Source organism: Stegodyphus dumicola, chromosome 9 (genome assembly GCF_044657685.1).
Source record: "Stegodyphus dumicola isolate Sdum_Otavi_A_Nest chromosome 9, ASM4465768v1".
Classification (NCBI taxonomy): domain Eukaryota; kingdom Metazoa; phylum Arthropoda; class Arachnida; order Araneae; family Eresidae; genus Stegodyphus; species Stegodyphus dumicola.
This window is the reverse complement of record NC_140776.1, coordinates 41,230,922-41,245,794: the sequence shown is the minus strand read 5'-3', so window position 1 is coordinate 41,245,794 and position 14,873 is coordinate 41,230,922. Positions and strand designations below refer to the sequence as shown.

Genomic DNA, 14,873 nt, shown 5'->3' with positions numbered 1-14,873 from the left:
GTAATATTCTGGCCTGATATGAGCACTTAGGTTTTTCTAAGGCAGTGCAACAAATTCGAACTTGCGTGAAACTGGCCTAACTATGGTAGGTAGCACTTGGTGTAAAGACACCATGATACATGAACTCCATGGTTTTGTTTGCATTTTCTGATATTCTGATTTTTTTTTTTTTTTTTTTTTTTTTTTTTTTTTTAAATGTGCTACGGGATCTTTTACTTCACCAAGTTCTTACATGTGTGTCACTGCTTTGTGACTTGCTTATTGCTTGCTTGCTTGCTTGTTGCAGTGTTTACTTTACCTTCCATGCTTGTTAAATTTTAAAAATTATTTTTACTGTGCCTTCTGCTCAAAGAAATAAGCTATACAGCTGTGTTTTAAGTTTTCAGCAGTGAAGAAAGTGATAGAAATTAGAAATCGCACTGTGACTAGAGAATTTCAAGTTGACAAGAGATGTATTTGGCGGTGGAAGTCTGAACAAGAAGAATTACAAAAAGTGCTTAAGAATAAAAGATCTTGTCAGACTGGCATAATAGCCTGGCCTGTTTTGGAAAACAAGTTAGAGAAATGGACATCAGAGCAGAGAGAGAAACAATTATCAATATCAACAGTTAGAATTGGTCTTCAAGCAAAAGCAGATCCTCAACAAATGGGCATTAAAAACTGTGGATCTAATTGGTGTTTTAGATTTATGAAATGAAAGAAATTATCTGTCAGGACCAAAAATAACAGACAGAAGCTTCCCGTAGACTAGCTTGAAAAAAAGGTAGCTTTTTTGGAGTACGCATCTAAGAAAATTAAAATACAAAATTTGGATAGAGAGTAAAGAATTAAGAGGGATGAACTAACTGCCCATTATTTTTGATTGTCCTCCAAGTTCACTTGTTCATTCACCTGTTGAAAAAACTATTTCTGTGGTAACAACTAGGAATGGAAAGCCCCCCCCCTTTTGCTTGTGTTCTAGGTTGTGTCGCCAGTGGAGCAAAATTAACCCCTTTGATAATTTTGTAAAGCAAAATAGAAAAGTAGAATTTTCCGAAAGGAAATTTCTCTGAAGATGTCATTATTTTTGCCAACAAAAAAGGATGGATGTGCAAAAAAGTAATGTTACATTGTCTGAAAGAAATTTATTGAAAAAGAAAATGTGCTTTTTTTTTTTTCGAAGCTCAGGGACTCATCATTCTGGATTCAGTGTGATTCCATTTAATGCGTACTGTAAAATCCAAAGCATAAAAAAATTACACTGACTGTTTCAGTAATAACAGATGAGCTTACAAAAAATTTACAGCCACTGGATCTCATCATCAATAGAATTTTCAAGCATGAACGACGAAAGCAAATGGAGCAACGGATGCAAAGCGGATTTCATTCCTTCACAAATTCCAGACGAATGAGAAAAGCTTCATATGAGGAGCTTGTCTTTTGGGTTGATAAAGAGTGGCAATAGTCTGAGTCATTAAATCAGAAATCATTGAAAAAGAAAATGAAAATAATGATAGCGATGCTGGAAGAAGTGACTTAGAACAGAGTGATGAAAGTGATTTTGATGGTAATTTTTTATTAAATTTATTTAATTCTGACACTGCTGAGTCGTTTGGAAGTTTTATATAAATTATAAGTTCTGTTTGACTAGTTAATTTACATATTGGAACATTTTTGACAAGTTCAATAATTACATATTGGAACATATTTGACAAGATGTTTGCTAATTTTTTATTTATTTATATATTACTTTTTATAGTTATGTTGTAATTGTTGAAAATATCGTAAATGACCATTACATCAATATGGAATGGAATTACCGAATAAATAAATATTGTTACGAATTTGGTATTTAAAAAGCTAATGTTAGTTCAATTATAAATTAAATGATTTTATTTCTCGCACAGTGCAGCGCGTGACGAATATTAAAAGAAAGCTAAGCCGGAAAATTGAAAATACAACAGCGTGTGCATTAAATAAATAAATATCTCTTTTTGATTTTGAGAAAGTACTGGAAAATTCTAGCGCGTGATTTTAAAATCTTATAAAAGGAGGAAAACATCTCAGTTTGTAGTAGTTGCTTAGTTTGTTGTTATTTAGAAAACTGCTCTTGTTGATTGTAGCGAATTCGCAGATTAGCGTTCTTTAGCTGTTTTGAATTACGTTCTATTGGACATTTGAGTAGTTAAAAGATAACTACTGTGAGATATTGTAATACTGCATGATAATTTGAGAAAATTTAAGCATTTTTGTTGTGGTAATAATAAATTTTTGTTCATTTTTCATCGGACTTGTGCATTCATTTCATGACGAACCCGTACGCACGCAACAATTTTTGGTGTCAGGATTGGGGTTTGAATGCTAATCACAAGAGCGATGGAAGAGCAGTTAATACAGCTGATATCAGCCTTTGCTGCATTTAAAGAGGAAATGCAAACAGGTCAAGAAGAAATGAAAGAGGAGATGAAATCTAATCAGGAAAAGATTGAAGCGGGACAGGAAGAAATGAAAGCAGGACAGGAATTCGTTAAAGACGAGATGAAAGCAGGTCAAGAGGAAATGAAAAGAGAAATTACCTGTGTAATAGAAAACAAATTCGAGGCTATAGAAGGTAGAATAGGCTCTGTCGAAAGTAAGGTTGGAGAAATTAAAGAAAGAGTCTCTTCTGTTAAAGAACAAGTAGAAGAGAAAGTTTCTGCTGTGGAGGAACGAATTGAAGGAAGAGTTTGTGCCGTCCAACATCAAATCGAACAACAAATTGATGATAGGATTTCTGCAGTAGCCAAAGAAGTGGATATTTTAAAGAAATTCGTAGCAACGGCAGGGAACAATAGTGATGGCTTTAAATTTCTACCCATGCCTGCTCGTCCCTCTCTGAAGTTATCTACATATGATGGGAAGACCTCCTGGCAGGTGTATAAAACACAATTTTCTATCGTTGCGGATGCGAATGGATGGGATTCCCAAGCTGAGGCCTGTCATCTCGCCGCTTCTTTAAGAGCCGACGCAGCAGATATCCTTCAAACTCTTCCCGAAAACAAAAGGTTAGATTTCGAAGCTGTGTCCGGCACCTTGGAGCTGCGCTTCGGGGAGAAATGTTTAAAAGACTACAGCAGGCTCCAATTAAAATCCCGTCAACAGAAGCTCACCGAAACACTTCAAGAGCTCGCCATGGATGTTGAAAGGCTGTCACATCACGCCTTTTCGGAGTGCCCGACAGAAACAAGGGAAATCCTGTCCCTGCAATATTTCATCGATGGCATCCGGGACCCTGAAATACAGAAAGCACAGCGAATGGCGGATGTTAAAGATCTGAAAAGCGCTTTAGTGTATGCCATGAAATTTGAGGCAGCCCAGCAAGCCACACGTAGAGACCGCCACCCAATCAGATCTGCTCATGTCCAGGAACTAAGGGATCAAGTTACTGTTCGTCTAGACGATATAACCAGACAACTCAATGACTTAAGAAGAAATATCAGTGAAAAAAAACTGACCTTAAAATGTTGGAACTGCGGTGCCGAAGGACACATACGACGAAACTGCAGAATACTCCAGGGTACGGATGTTAAGACCGCTTCTAACAAACAGCAGGGTAACTAATTGGTGGCCACCTCGCGGGGCGGAGGTTGCCAGATAATGAAAAGCCCCAGTTTAAAGCGTTTCAGATTTCTGCAGTGAGAGGCGGCAGTAATTGACTTTTCATAATAGGACATATTAATGGAGTTCCCTGAAATATGACGATAGATACAGGAGCCAACGTTACCATCATCCGAAAAGATTTGGCTCAACAACTGGGAAACAAACTTATCTGGACGCCGCCCTGCGTTACCCTCCAGACTGTGTCTGGTGAGAAGATCGACATCGATGGAAAAGTAAATGTTAACATCACGTTTGGAAGTGCCCCTTACTATCGCATGGCATATGTAGCAGAGATCACTGATTTTTGCATACTCGGATTGGACTTTCTAAGGAAATACAATTTTTCCTTGGACTTTAAAAATAACGAATTGCATTTTAGATCTGAGGACATAGCGTTATTTGAAGTTAATGATGAAGAAGTTAAATCTGTCCATAAAATCATAGCACAAGACAATATCACAATTCCGGCAAGAACAGAAATTTTACTTCCTGGATCCATAGCCGAAAACAGAAATTTCCGCTACGGCGTCATAGAATATCCCAATAACTGTAATAGCCCAAAAGGAGTACTAGTAGCCTCAACACTCGTCGACCTATCCAGAACGGTTATCCCGGTGAGAGTCGCCAATGTAACTGAGAAGGTGAGAATTATTAAGAAAGGTGAAGTGGTTGCAGCATGTACTCCAGTAACCACCGTTGAAAGAAAGAGTAACATCCAAGAATCCGTGTCTTCAGAAAACATTACATCAGAGTTACTTCAGAATGCGCAATTAAACGATGAAGAGAAGAATGCTGCCGATCGCGTCATTAAAGATCTTCAAGTTGTTTTCTCCCGCTCGTCTTCTGACGTGGGTCGAACCAGTTTGACACAACATAAAATCGATACCGGCGATCATCCCCCGATCAAGCAACATCCAAGACGTCTACCGTTTGCTAAACAGGAAGAGGTGCGAACACTGTTAAAAGATATGGAAGAAGGCCATGTCATCGAGCCTTCAGTAAGTCCATGGGCATCTCCCATCGTCCTAGTCAGAAAGAAAGATGGCTCAACAAGATTTTGCGTCGACTATCGCCGGTTGAATGAGGTTACGAAGAAAGACAGTTACCCTCTTCCTAGAATTGACGACATTCTAGACACTCTTTCTGGAAGCAAGTGGTTCTCAACACTTGATTTAAAGAGTGGGTATTGGCAGGTAGAAATACAGCCTGAAGACCGAGAAAAGACGGCATTTACTACGGGACAAGGGCTTTGGCAATTCAAGGTGATGCCGTTTGGACTGTGTAATGCGCCGGCAACATTCGAACGTCTTATGGAGACTGTTTTGAAAGGCCTTTCCTATGAAGCCTGCCTGATATACCTGGACGACATCATCATTGTCGGAAAGAGTTTTGAAGAACATTTAGAAAATCTTAGGAAGGTGCTTCAGAAACTGAAAGAAGCCAATCTGAAGCTGAGTACCGCTAAATGCAAATTATTCCGAAAGCAAGTGACTTACCTGGGACATGTCATCTCTGCAGAAGTTGTGCGCACAGATCTTGAAAAGGTATCAGCGGTTAAATCCTGGAAACGTCCCGAAAATGTCCATCAGCTGAGAAGCTTCCTAGGGATTTGCACCTACTATAGGAGATTCGTGAAGGACTTTTCTTCCATCGCAAGACCCCTTCACAAGCTGACAGAGAGCAACAAAAGTTCTTGTGGACAAAAGAATGCGAGCATGCATTTAACAACTTAAAGGAGGCTTTAACATCTGCTCCAATCCTGACGTATCCTCAGCTCGACCGACCATTTATTCTCGACACCAACGCGAGCAATGAAAATGTCGGTGCTGTTTTGTCCCAAGAAATAGACGGCCAAGAACCTGTAGTGGCGTACTGGAGCAAGTGCCTGTCTAAACCGGAGAGGAATTGTTGTATCACCAGGAAAGAGTTGCTCGCCATAGTTAAAGCTCCAGAACAGTTCCATCACTGTCTATACGGCAGAAAATTCCTGCTCCGCACCGATCATGCATCATTGACCTGGCTTTTAAATTTCAAGAATCCTGAGGGTCATATAGCCAGGTGGATACAGAGACTCAAGAATATGACATCATTATCCGTCATCGTAAGGGATCATCACACGGAAATGCCGACGCCCTGTCTAGAAGAACTTGCCAAGAAAGCTGCCGATATTGTTCCAGGTTGGAAGCGAAATACGAGCTGCTGACTCCGGTCGCAAGACAAATTACAACATCAACATCGGCTGATAGAGAACCGTGGAATGATGATGAAGTCAGGAAAGACCAGCTGGAAGATCGTGACATTAAACCCATAATTGATTTAATGGAGTCATCAACCAGAAAACCTACCTGGCAGGACATTTTTATCTGTAGTCCTACAACCAAACAGTATTGGGCACTCTGGGATTCACTTCACATTCGAAACGGCATCTTATACCGGAAATTCGAATCGGATGATGGGAAGACATTCTGATGGTAGCTGATACTTCCAAGATCCCGTATTCCTGATGTAGTTAAAGAACTACATAACAGCCCTACGGGAGGTCACTTTGGAATAATGAAGACTTTACAGAGAGTTCGTGAGCACTTTTACTGGAGTAATGCAAAGGATGACGTGCAAAAGTGGTGCCGATCCTGCGATGCCTGTGCAGGTCGGAAAGGACCGAAGAGACGCAGCCGAGGCAAGCTGCAACGTTACAACATAGGGGCGCCTTTTGAACGTATCGCCTTTGATATCTTGGGACCTCTGGCACGAACTGCTGACGGCAACAAATACATACTCGTTGTCGTCGTTGATTACTTCACCAAGTGGCCTGAAGCGTATCCTATTCCTGATCAAGAGGCTGTTACAGTAGCTGAGGTGATGATACAGCACTGGATTTCCAGGTTCGGAGTGCCTCTTCAGTTACATTCCGATCAGGGAAGGAATTTTACCTCGGTAGTAATCAAAGAACTATGCAAACTACTCGGCATTGACAAGACCCAAACGACGTCATTACATCCCCGACATTCGGACGGCATGGTAGAGAGGTTCAATTGAACCATCCTTAATCACCTCTCATTAGTAGTTTCCAGAAACCAGCAGGACTGGGACAAGAAATTATCGCTGTTTTTACTGGCTTACCGCAGTGCTGTCCACGAGACTACCGGCTATTCTCCATCACAGATGTTCTTCAGTCGTGACCTTCATCTGCCTTGTGATCTATTGTTTCGCCGCCCTCCGGATGCTCCTTCTTTGTCTGAGGAATATATTCAAGATCTCCAGGCCCGGTTTGAAGTGATGTACAACTTTGCACGAGAGCGAGTCAACTTAGCGACGGAGAAGATGAAGACCCGATATGACACAAGAGCTACTGAACATCAATTCCACAAAGGAGACAATGTGTGGTTGTGGAATCCGACTCGACAGAAAGGACTTTGTCCGAAATTACAGTCACCTTGGGATGGCCCGTACACAGCTCTAAACAGGCTGAATGACGTCGTGGTTCGGATTCGTAAGTCTTCGAGCTCTAAACCTAAAGTCGTTCATTACGACAGGTTAGCTCATTACTATGGCCATAGTACATAATGTAAATAATTGTAAATAGTATAAGACCATGGTCCATTTTGTTTTTAAATGTGTATTTGATTTGATTTATATTTAGTATTTGATTTGCATTTAGTATTTGTTTTGTATTTGATAGCATTTGATTTGTTTTATTTATTGTATTTATTGTTCATGTTGTTTATTATTGTAATGTGATGCTTATTAATGCATTTATGCCACAGTTGTAAGTTTAGCTTCCTGTCCAGGGATTGTACTACCCGGGATGTGCAGTCCTTGGGAAGGGGGCAGTGTTACGAATTTGGTATTTAAAAAGCTAATGTTAGTCCAATTATAAATTAAATTATTTTATTTCTCGCGCAGTGCAGCGCGTGACAAATATTAAAAGAAAGCTAAGCCGGAAAATTGAAAATACAAGAGCGCGTGCATTAAATGAATAAATATCTCTTTTTGATTTCGAGAAAGTACTGGAAAATTCTAGCGCGTGATTTTAAAATCTTATTAAAGGAGGAAAACATCTCAGTTTGTAGTAGTTGCTTAGTTTGTTGTTATTTAGAAAACTGCTCTTGTTGATTGTAGCAAATTCGCGGATTAGCGTTCTTTAGATGTTTTGAATTACATTCTATTGGACATTTGAGTAGTTAAAAGATAACTACTAGGAGATATTGTAATACTGCATGATAATTTGAGAAAATTTAAGCATTTTTGTTGTGGTAATAATAAATTTTTGTTCATTTTTCATCGTACTTGTGCATTCATTTCATAACGAACCGTACGCACGCAACAATATTAAGTGCCATATTTCAGAATACTTTGCTGCAGCGTATACAGCAATACGACTTATCCAATGAACTTTCCTTATTTTTTAGTCGATTATCTTATGTGCCAGGGTGATTTATGTACCCAAAATTACAGTATATAAATAATATAAATTAATTATCATACATTATATGTAATGATATAACTTTTATATTGGCAGAATTCTGTTAATTGCAGAAACAATAAAACATTTGTTTTCAGCAGAAAAGTCAGAAAGTAGCTCAGCTGGTTTTGAACTCACTACCTGTAGCTCCATGCAAAATCTTAACATTTGGTATCTGAATGGTGGGCCTGAGCCAGCTAATCCTATATGAAAGGTCAAAAGTTCTTTTAAATGTAGAGATTAAAAACTATGATGAAATACCATCAAAGAATTAATTGTTTTTTAAATTATTTTTTTTTATTTTATTATTTATTTATTTATTTTTTAGACTTAATTAAATTCAGAAATTAAAATATAGTAATTCCACTAAACACACAAAAAATAGTTTAAAAGATTTAGTAAATGATAGCAAATGAAGTAATTACAGAAAAAAATTACTGTCTGTTCCATAATAATAGTAGCAGTTAATGAATTTAATTTGTCACATAATAATAGTAGGGAAAGAAAATATGCAACACAACATTTAGTATCAAAAAATTAGATTAAATTAAGAATATTGTCCAAATAGTTTCTGGATTTTTCAGTAATTTTCGTTACTGCATTTTAAACTTGTAGGTGGGATCCCTTGGCTGCGAAGCTTTGCTTGCCGTATATGCACAAGTTTAAAATTATTGGAGCCATAGTTCTTCATTGCTTCGAGCATAATTTGCTGAAGTGACAGAAATATATTATCTATTTCAGGGGAAATATTATCATAATATGTGTACTGTTTCTGTGGTGTCTCTTTTGCTAAGAAGAATATGTCTAAAGTTTTTCTCCATAATCACTGCATTTATGTCTATAACTCCCATTCTATTGCATTTAAATTCTTTTACAGCTAATGTAATTACACCTTTCTGCAACTTTTCATTTTTCTTTTGATTTGTCAAGAAGTTGACAATCATAACTCAATCTTTGCTTGAAAACTCTCTTTCTTCCATCTTACTTTTACAGTATATTGATATTCACCTGAAATAAAGCAACTGGTTTTGATCAGTAGATAAAATTAGAAAAATAGTTATAATTCATTATAATTAGGTTAACCTAAAAATTGAAAAATGTGTCAAAACAAATGACAGATGTCTTGAAACATTGATTTTGATTGAAGGCTTCACCATTTTGTGGTACAGTATAACTTACAGCTGCATTCACCAGTAATTCCTATTTAAATAGTGACTTGATACTATTATTATGGGGCAGAGGGAGTAACATTTATAAAGAAATCAAGTGTAAACTGTGATTTGAAATAAATAACACATCCTAAATCAAGTTTATTAAAATAATAACAAAAACTCAAGAAAATTCAGGGCATATGTTACCTAGCAAAAAAGCACTAATTTAGAAGCCATTATTGCTCTTTGGGTATGTGATTTCTATGTCTAATTGCATTGGCTGTTGTCATTTAAATCATTAGAAACTTTGTTTCCCATTGTGTTCATAATTACTTCTCCTGACACATGCAGCTAGCAGTATGTTTCTGTCATGCCAACGATATATTTCCTTGTGTATTCGAACTGGTGCAGATTCTGATAACTTTGGATAGGATAAACTTTTTCAGAAATACAGTGGCTCACATTTGTATTCAGACACTTTTACTTTTGAAATTTATTTGCATACATTGTGTACTAAATATTGAAACATATTCTCCAAATCTTTTTCCTAATATATTATTTTTCTTGGTTTTTAACACTTGTGTGTTACAAAATAAATATTGGCAAATAAATATTAGCAAATCATTCTTTGCAATAAAATAATTTCAATGAAAAGTTCTGTTCTAACTATTCATAATTTTAAAGATGATAAATGTATTTAAAATATTCAAAAAATTGTTGATGCAAAGTATTCAATTATATTTGATGAGTTGCTAGCCAGATATGCTAACTACTCATTTGAAGAGTATTTAAAAAAAAATATCTTTTAATTCCTTAAATATCAAGAAAATAATGGTATTGTTTTTATGCATTTTATTGATTTATTTTACCAGAAATAAATATTATCTCAGTATTGCAGTCATAGGTAATACTGATTGCTCACAGTAAATTTATGAGTGGAAACACTGACACCATAGTGGATATTCTGGCCATAAATAACTAAAAATAAAAATAAAACTTTTCTTACCCTTTTTTGGGGGTGGGGAGGGACCTTTTTTTATTTTTTAAAAAATTTGCATGCTTCTTAAACAGTTTCAAGTTAATGAAAACTTTGTTCATTGAAAAAAATTGATGAACTTAAAAATAATAATAATAATAATAATAATAATAATAATCTGTAATGTACATGAAGCTTCCTTCACTTCTGTATATAATCACTACTGTCATTTAAACATTTGTCATATCTGTTCATGAGCTTCAAAATTCCCATTTTACACTATTCTGCCGCCAGTTCTTTAAGACAGGTGTTCACTGAACTTAAAGCTCAGCACTGTCATTCTTGACAGGATATCACACAGATGGAGGGGTCTTTCTTGATTGGAGATGAGATTTTAGTGTGTCGCATTGTCCCAGAGAGCAAGCGCCATTCATTGAGTGGCATTATCCCTCATCTCAAAAAAAGAAAAGAGAACATTCAAACAGACTCTTTCAATACAAAAGGTCGGGGCAACCATATTTGGGATCGTAAAAATGTTCTTTTGATGGATTTCATGCCAAGAGGGACTATGATCAATGCAAATTTTTATTGTGAGACTTGAAGGAACCTATGCTGAGCCATTCAAAACAGGAGGTGAGGAATGCTCTCTGGAGGAGTTGTGCTTCTCCATGACAATGCCCACCCTCACACTGCTGCTGTAATTCAAGAATTACTTTAATCATCCACCCCATATTCCAGATCATGCTTCTAGCGATTTCCACCTTTTTTTAAGCTGAATTTCTGGGTGGTAAATGTTTTGGAACTGATGAAGAGTTGGAGAATGCAGTGAAAACATACCTTAATGAAGTGGTGGCAGAAGAGTATAACATGGGAATTCTGAAGCTCGTGACTAGATATGACAAATGTTTAAATGTAGGAAGAGACTAGAAGTAAAGAAAGCTTCAGGCATGTAACAGAATTGTTTTTTCCAGTAAGTATTACCGTAATTTCCGGAAGAAAGGCCGCATCAGCGTAAACGCCGCACTCGAGAAAAATGGCGGGAAAAAAATTAAAATTACACAGAAACGCCGCATCAGCGTAAATGCCGCAATAAATTAAATTGCGCGTGACATCGTCGTGGGCCGTATAGATGCAAAAACTCAACCTAAGTCCTGATATATGACATACCAGTTAAGAAAAATGCATGAAATGAAACCATAACTCAAAAATAAATTAAAGGTAAGAAATGTATAGCTTCTGTGCCGTTTAGAGACATTTTCAAAAATTTTCTGCTCCCTTCTTACTTAAAAACTATCCAACAAGTATTTGTACCCAAACTGATGGGATCTGTATTTGGCAGAATGCCAAGAAAAATACATTCATGCTGAAGGAAAAATACGTCAGAGTTCGTTATTGCGAGGCAGGTGGAGTCGTGTCCGCTTTTGAAAAAAATTGCAGAAAAGGCAGGGGTGGGGAGAGGATGGGTCCTGGAAGATTCATCGAATGGCAGAGGAGAGAGACTATTCAAACTGATGAGAATGTTGATTTGAAAGGGGGAAGAATGTTATTGTTCTGAGATCTCATTTAGGGTGAATAAGGCATGTAGGTCCGTTCAAGGGAAAGAATGTAAACAAAATAACGTTCGCAAAAAGCAACTGAGTGGTCTTTTGTGTGGGAACAGCACCAGTCTATGCACAATGACAAGGCCATTCAAACTATGTACAATGACCATCATAAGAAATATTTTATTTTTAGTGCACCTAAACGCCGCATGGGTAGAAACGCCGCACCCGCTGAAAATTTAAGTTTTAAACACGTAAACGCCGCGGCGTTTCTTCCGGAAATTACGGTATGTTTCTCCTTTTATGTAACTAAATAGACTTAGTTTCTAGATGACCCTTACATTTATTTTCATACATCAATTACACTTCAGTGAATATGTACATAATCTGCATTATTACATTGTAAAGTAGAGATATTTTTTATATTTTATCTGTTATTGGAAATTTGTGACAAATACTACTTGCATTTTTTTCCCCCTCAGGGAACAGTTGAAATGTATTTAGGATTGCTTGCTCTCTACTTGGTTTTGGTACCTCTCCAATTATATGCTGCCATTCATCAGCATCATCACGTAACTCGGTTGTTTACAACTTCACTAGCTCTTCAGATAACTTATGTTTTTTGCAGTGTTGTTCATATGGTGAAATTTGCAGTTGATGGAGAAGGTTTTGAAATCTTGGATATTGTAGGAGATGTGATGCATCTTCTAGCTCAGGTATTTTTCCAGTATTATGAGATATTACTTGTTATGTGTTTTTTTTTAACAAGAATGGATTTTATTTTAAAATATTTATTAATAGTTTTTTAGCAGTTTAGCATTAATTGCCAAAATCCTATTTCTGTAATTGCAGATATGTATGTTTTCAGAATATGAATTTTAATGATGCGATAGACCTCGGTGCTTTTTTATTTAAAGATCAAAAGTTATATCTTTTATAGCCCTTGCCAAAAGTATTTTGAATGCATAAATACAGTGGATAAAAAAAGTATTGGCAATTGCTTATAAATGATCATATTTGCTAACAAAGTATGTTTACAAATTTTATTTTAACATAGCGATTACAGAAGGAGAAAAGACAAACAAATATAACAAAATTTTCATTTAAATATTTTTTTAATCAAAATCTACGAGAAGATCCAAAATTTACATGATAAAAAAAGTATTGGCAAAATTATGAAATTGACAAAATTATGAGCAAAAACAAAATCAGTGTATGTTTAGTACTTTGTATGCATACCTTTTACATCTATAACAGCTTGTAATCTATGTCTCATAGAGAAAACTAAGGTCTTTGTTGTGCTGTTGGAAATTTTGTGCCACTCTTGCAAGAGTAAACGTTTCAGGTCGTCTTTTCTTGAAATTTTATGTTTCCTTATTTCTAGATCCAGCAGGTGCCATAAATTTTCAATTGGATTGATGGCAGGCGATTGAGGTGGGGTTTTTAACTGGCTAGTAGCATTGTAGAGTAGCCATTCACGGGTGAGATTTGCTGTATGCTTGGAGTCATTGTCTTCTTGAAAAACGAATGATGTTCCCAAGCCAAGATTTTGGGCACTGATTTTTAAGTTATGGCACAAAATGTCAATATATGTACATGCTGTCGTAATACCATCAATAAAATACAGGTTGCCAACTCCATTAGCTGCCATACAGCCCCAAACTAAGACGCTGCCTCCACCATGTTTTACAGTAGCAGTTAAATGTTGCTTTTCCAATTCAGTATTTGGCCTTCTCCACATATATCGTCATCCATCGCTGCCGAAAATGTTGAACTTTGATTCGTCGAAAAAAATAACTGTGTTCCAAAACTCTTCAGATAAATCAATGTGGGATTTTGCGAAATCTAACCTCTTTCTCCTATTTATTTCCGAGATGAATGGTTTCTTTCTAGCTGCCCTTCCATAATAACTTCTCTTGTGTAAAACATTCCGTACAGTCTGTACGCTGAAAGTCTTTTGCGAAGTGAAAGCAACATCTCTAGCTATCTGGGGTGCACTTTTTCCGGGTTTTTCTTAACCTTGTTAATAATGACACGTTCTTCTCTTGTAGAAAATATTCGAGGTCATCCACTTCTAGTCTTATTTTCAGTTGATCCTGTTTCCTTGAACTTTTTTACAACACTTCTGACAGTAAATAAACTTATATTCAACTGCACTCCTATAGCACGGTAAGTTAAACCTTCATTTCTGAGCCTAATAATCGTTTTTATAACACTAACGTCCAACTCCTTCGATTTCGAAGTCATTTTACTGCAGTAATTGCAAAATAATGCATAGACACTTTTGGAGTAGTTTTGCAGACTTTATACCAGTAGAGTTTCTTATCAATCAAAACACATGACTTCAAATTAACAAAATTTGAATAGCAGTTAAAACTTTGCCAATACTTTTTGACATGCAAATTTTTGTTTTCAAAAGAAAAAATCGTAGAAAATGCAAATTAAAATAAAATTTTTACTATTTTTATAGATCTAAGATGTTTTGTATTTAATTACGACAGCTAAAATTGCATAACATTTTATTTATTTGTCAATATGAATAAATTAAGGCAATTGCCAATACTTTTTTTACCCACCGTAACTTATCCAAATAGGCATTTTTAAGAGATCTTGAAGCCCATAACATAGAGAATTTCTCATCATATGGCTTCTTGATTCAACTGGTGCAGGACTACAGTAACACTTTTAGAGACCCTAAGTGCTTAAAAGATTATGATGTCCCCATATATTTGTTTTTCTACCTATGTCTTCTCTCTTGGTCTTGGTTTAGCTGCACCTTTCTATGGTAAAACCAGCAATGGAAATCTTTTTGGTATTCTCTGATGATCTGCGCAACCCTAAGAAAATTCACTGGGCCATTGTGTCACCAAAGTAGGAAACCCAGAATTTTATGAAAATGTATTTTATACATTATTATTTAATATATTATCTGTATATGCAGAGATACCAACTCTACATAGTATATGAACTAAAAACAAATTTTTATTAACTTTGGCACAAATATGATAGTTTAAATTACTTAATAATTTTAATTGTAAAGATCAGTGAGACTGTACTTAAATAGATTATTGTTGTGGGCATGTCATTTAGAATGATTGGTCTGTTCCCCTCAGGCAAGCTGCTTG

The 14,873-nt window shown here is 36.2% G+C and overlaps 1 protein-coding gene across 2 annotated transcripts in view; it reads left to right on the top strand.

Moving 5' to 3' along the window:
* Positions 1–14,873, top strand: part of LOC118184262 (integral membrane protein GPR180) — a 91,706-nt gene that overhangs the window by 41,522 nt on the left and 35,311 nt on the right. Inside the window, exon 3 of one of the 2 annotated variants that reach the window (XM_085823353.1) lies at positions 12,231–12,464. The exons of the other annotated variant lie outside the window; for it this stretch is intronic. Within the exon in view, the coding sequence (XP_085679479.1) occupies positions 12,231–12,464 (234 nt within the window). The remainder of the gene's footprint in view (positions 1–12,230; positions 12,465–14,873) is intronic. 2 annotated transcript variants of the gene reach the window in all.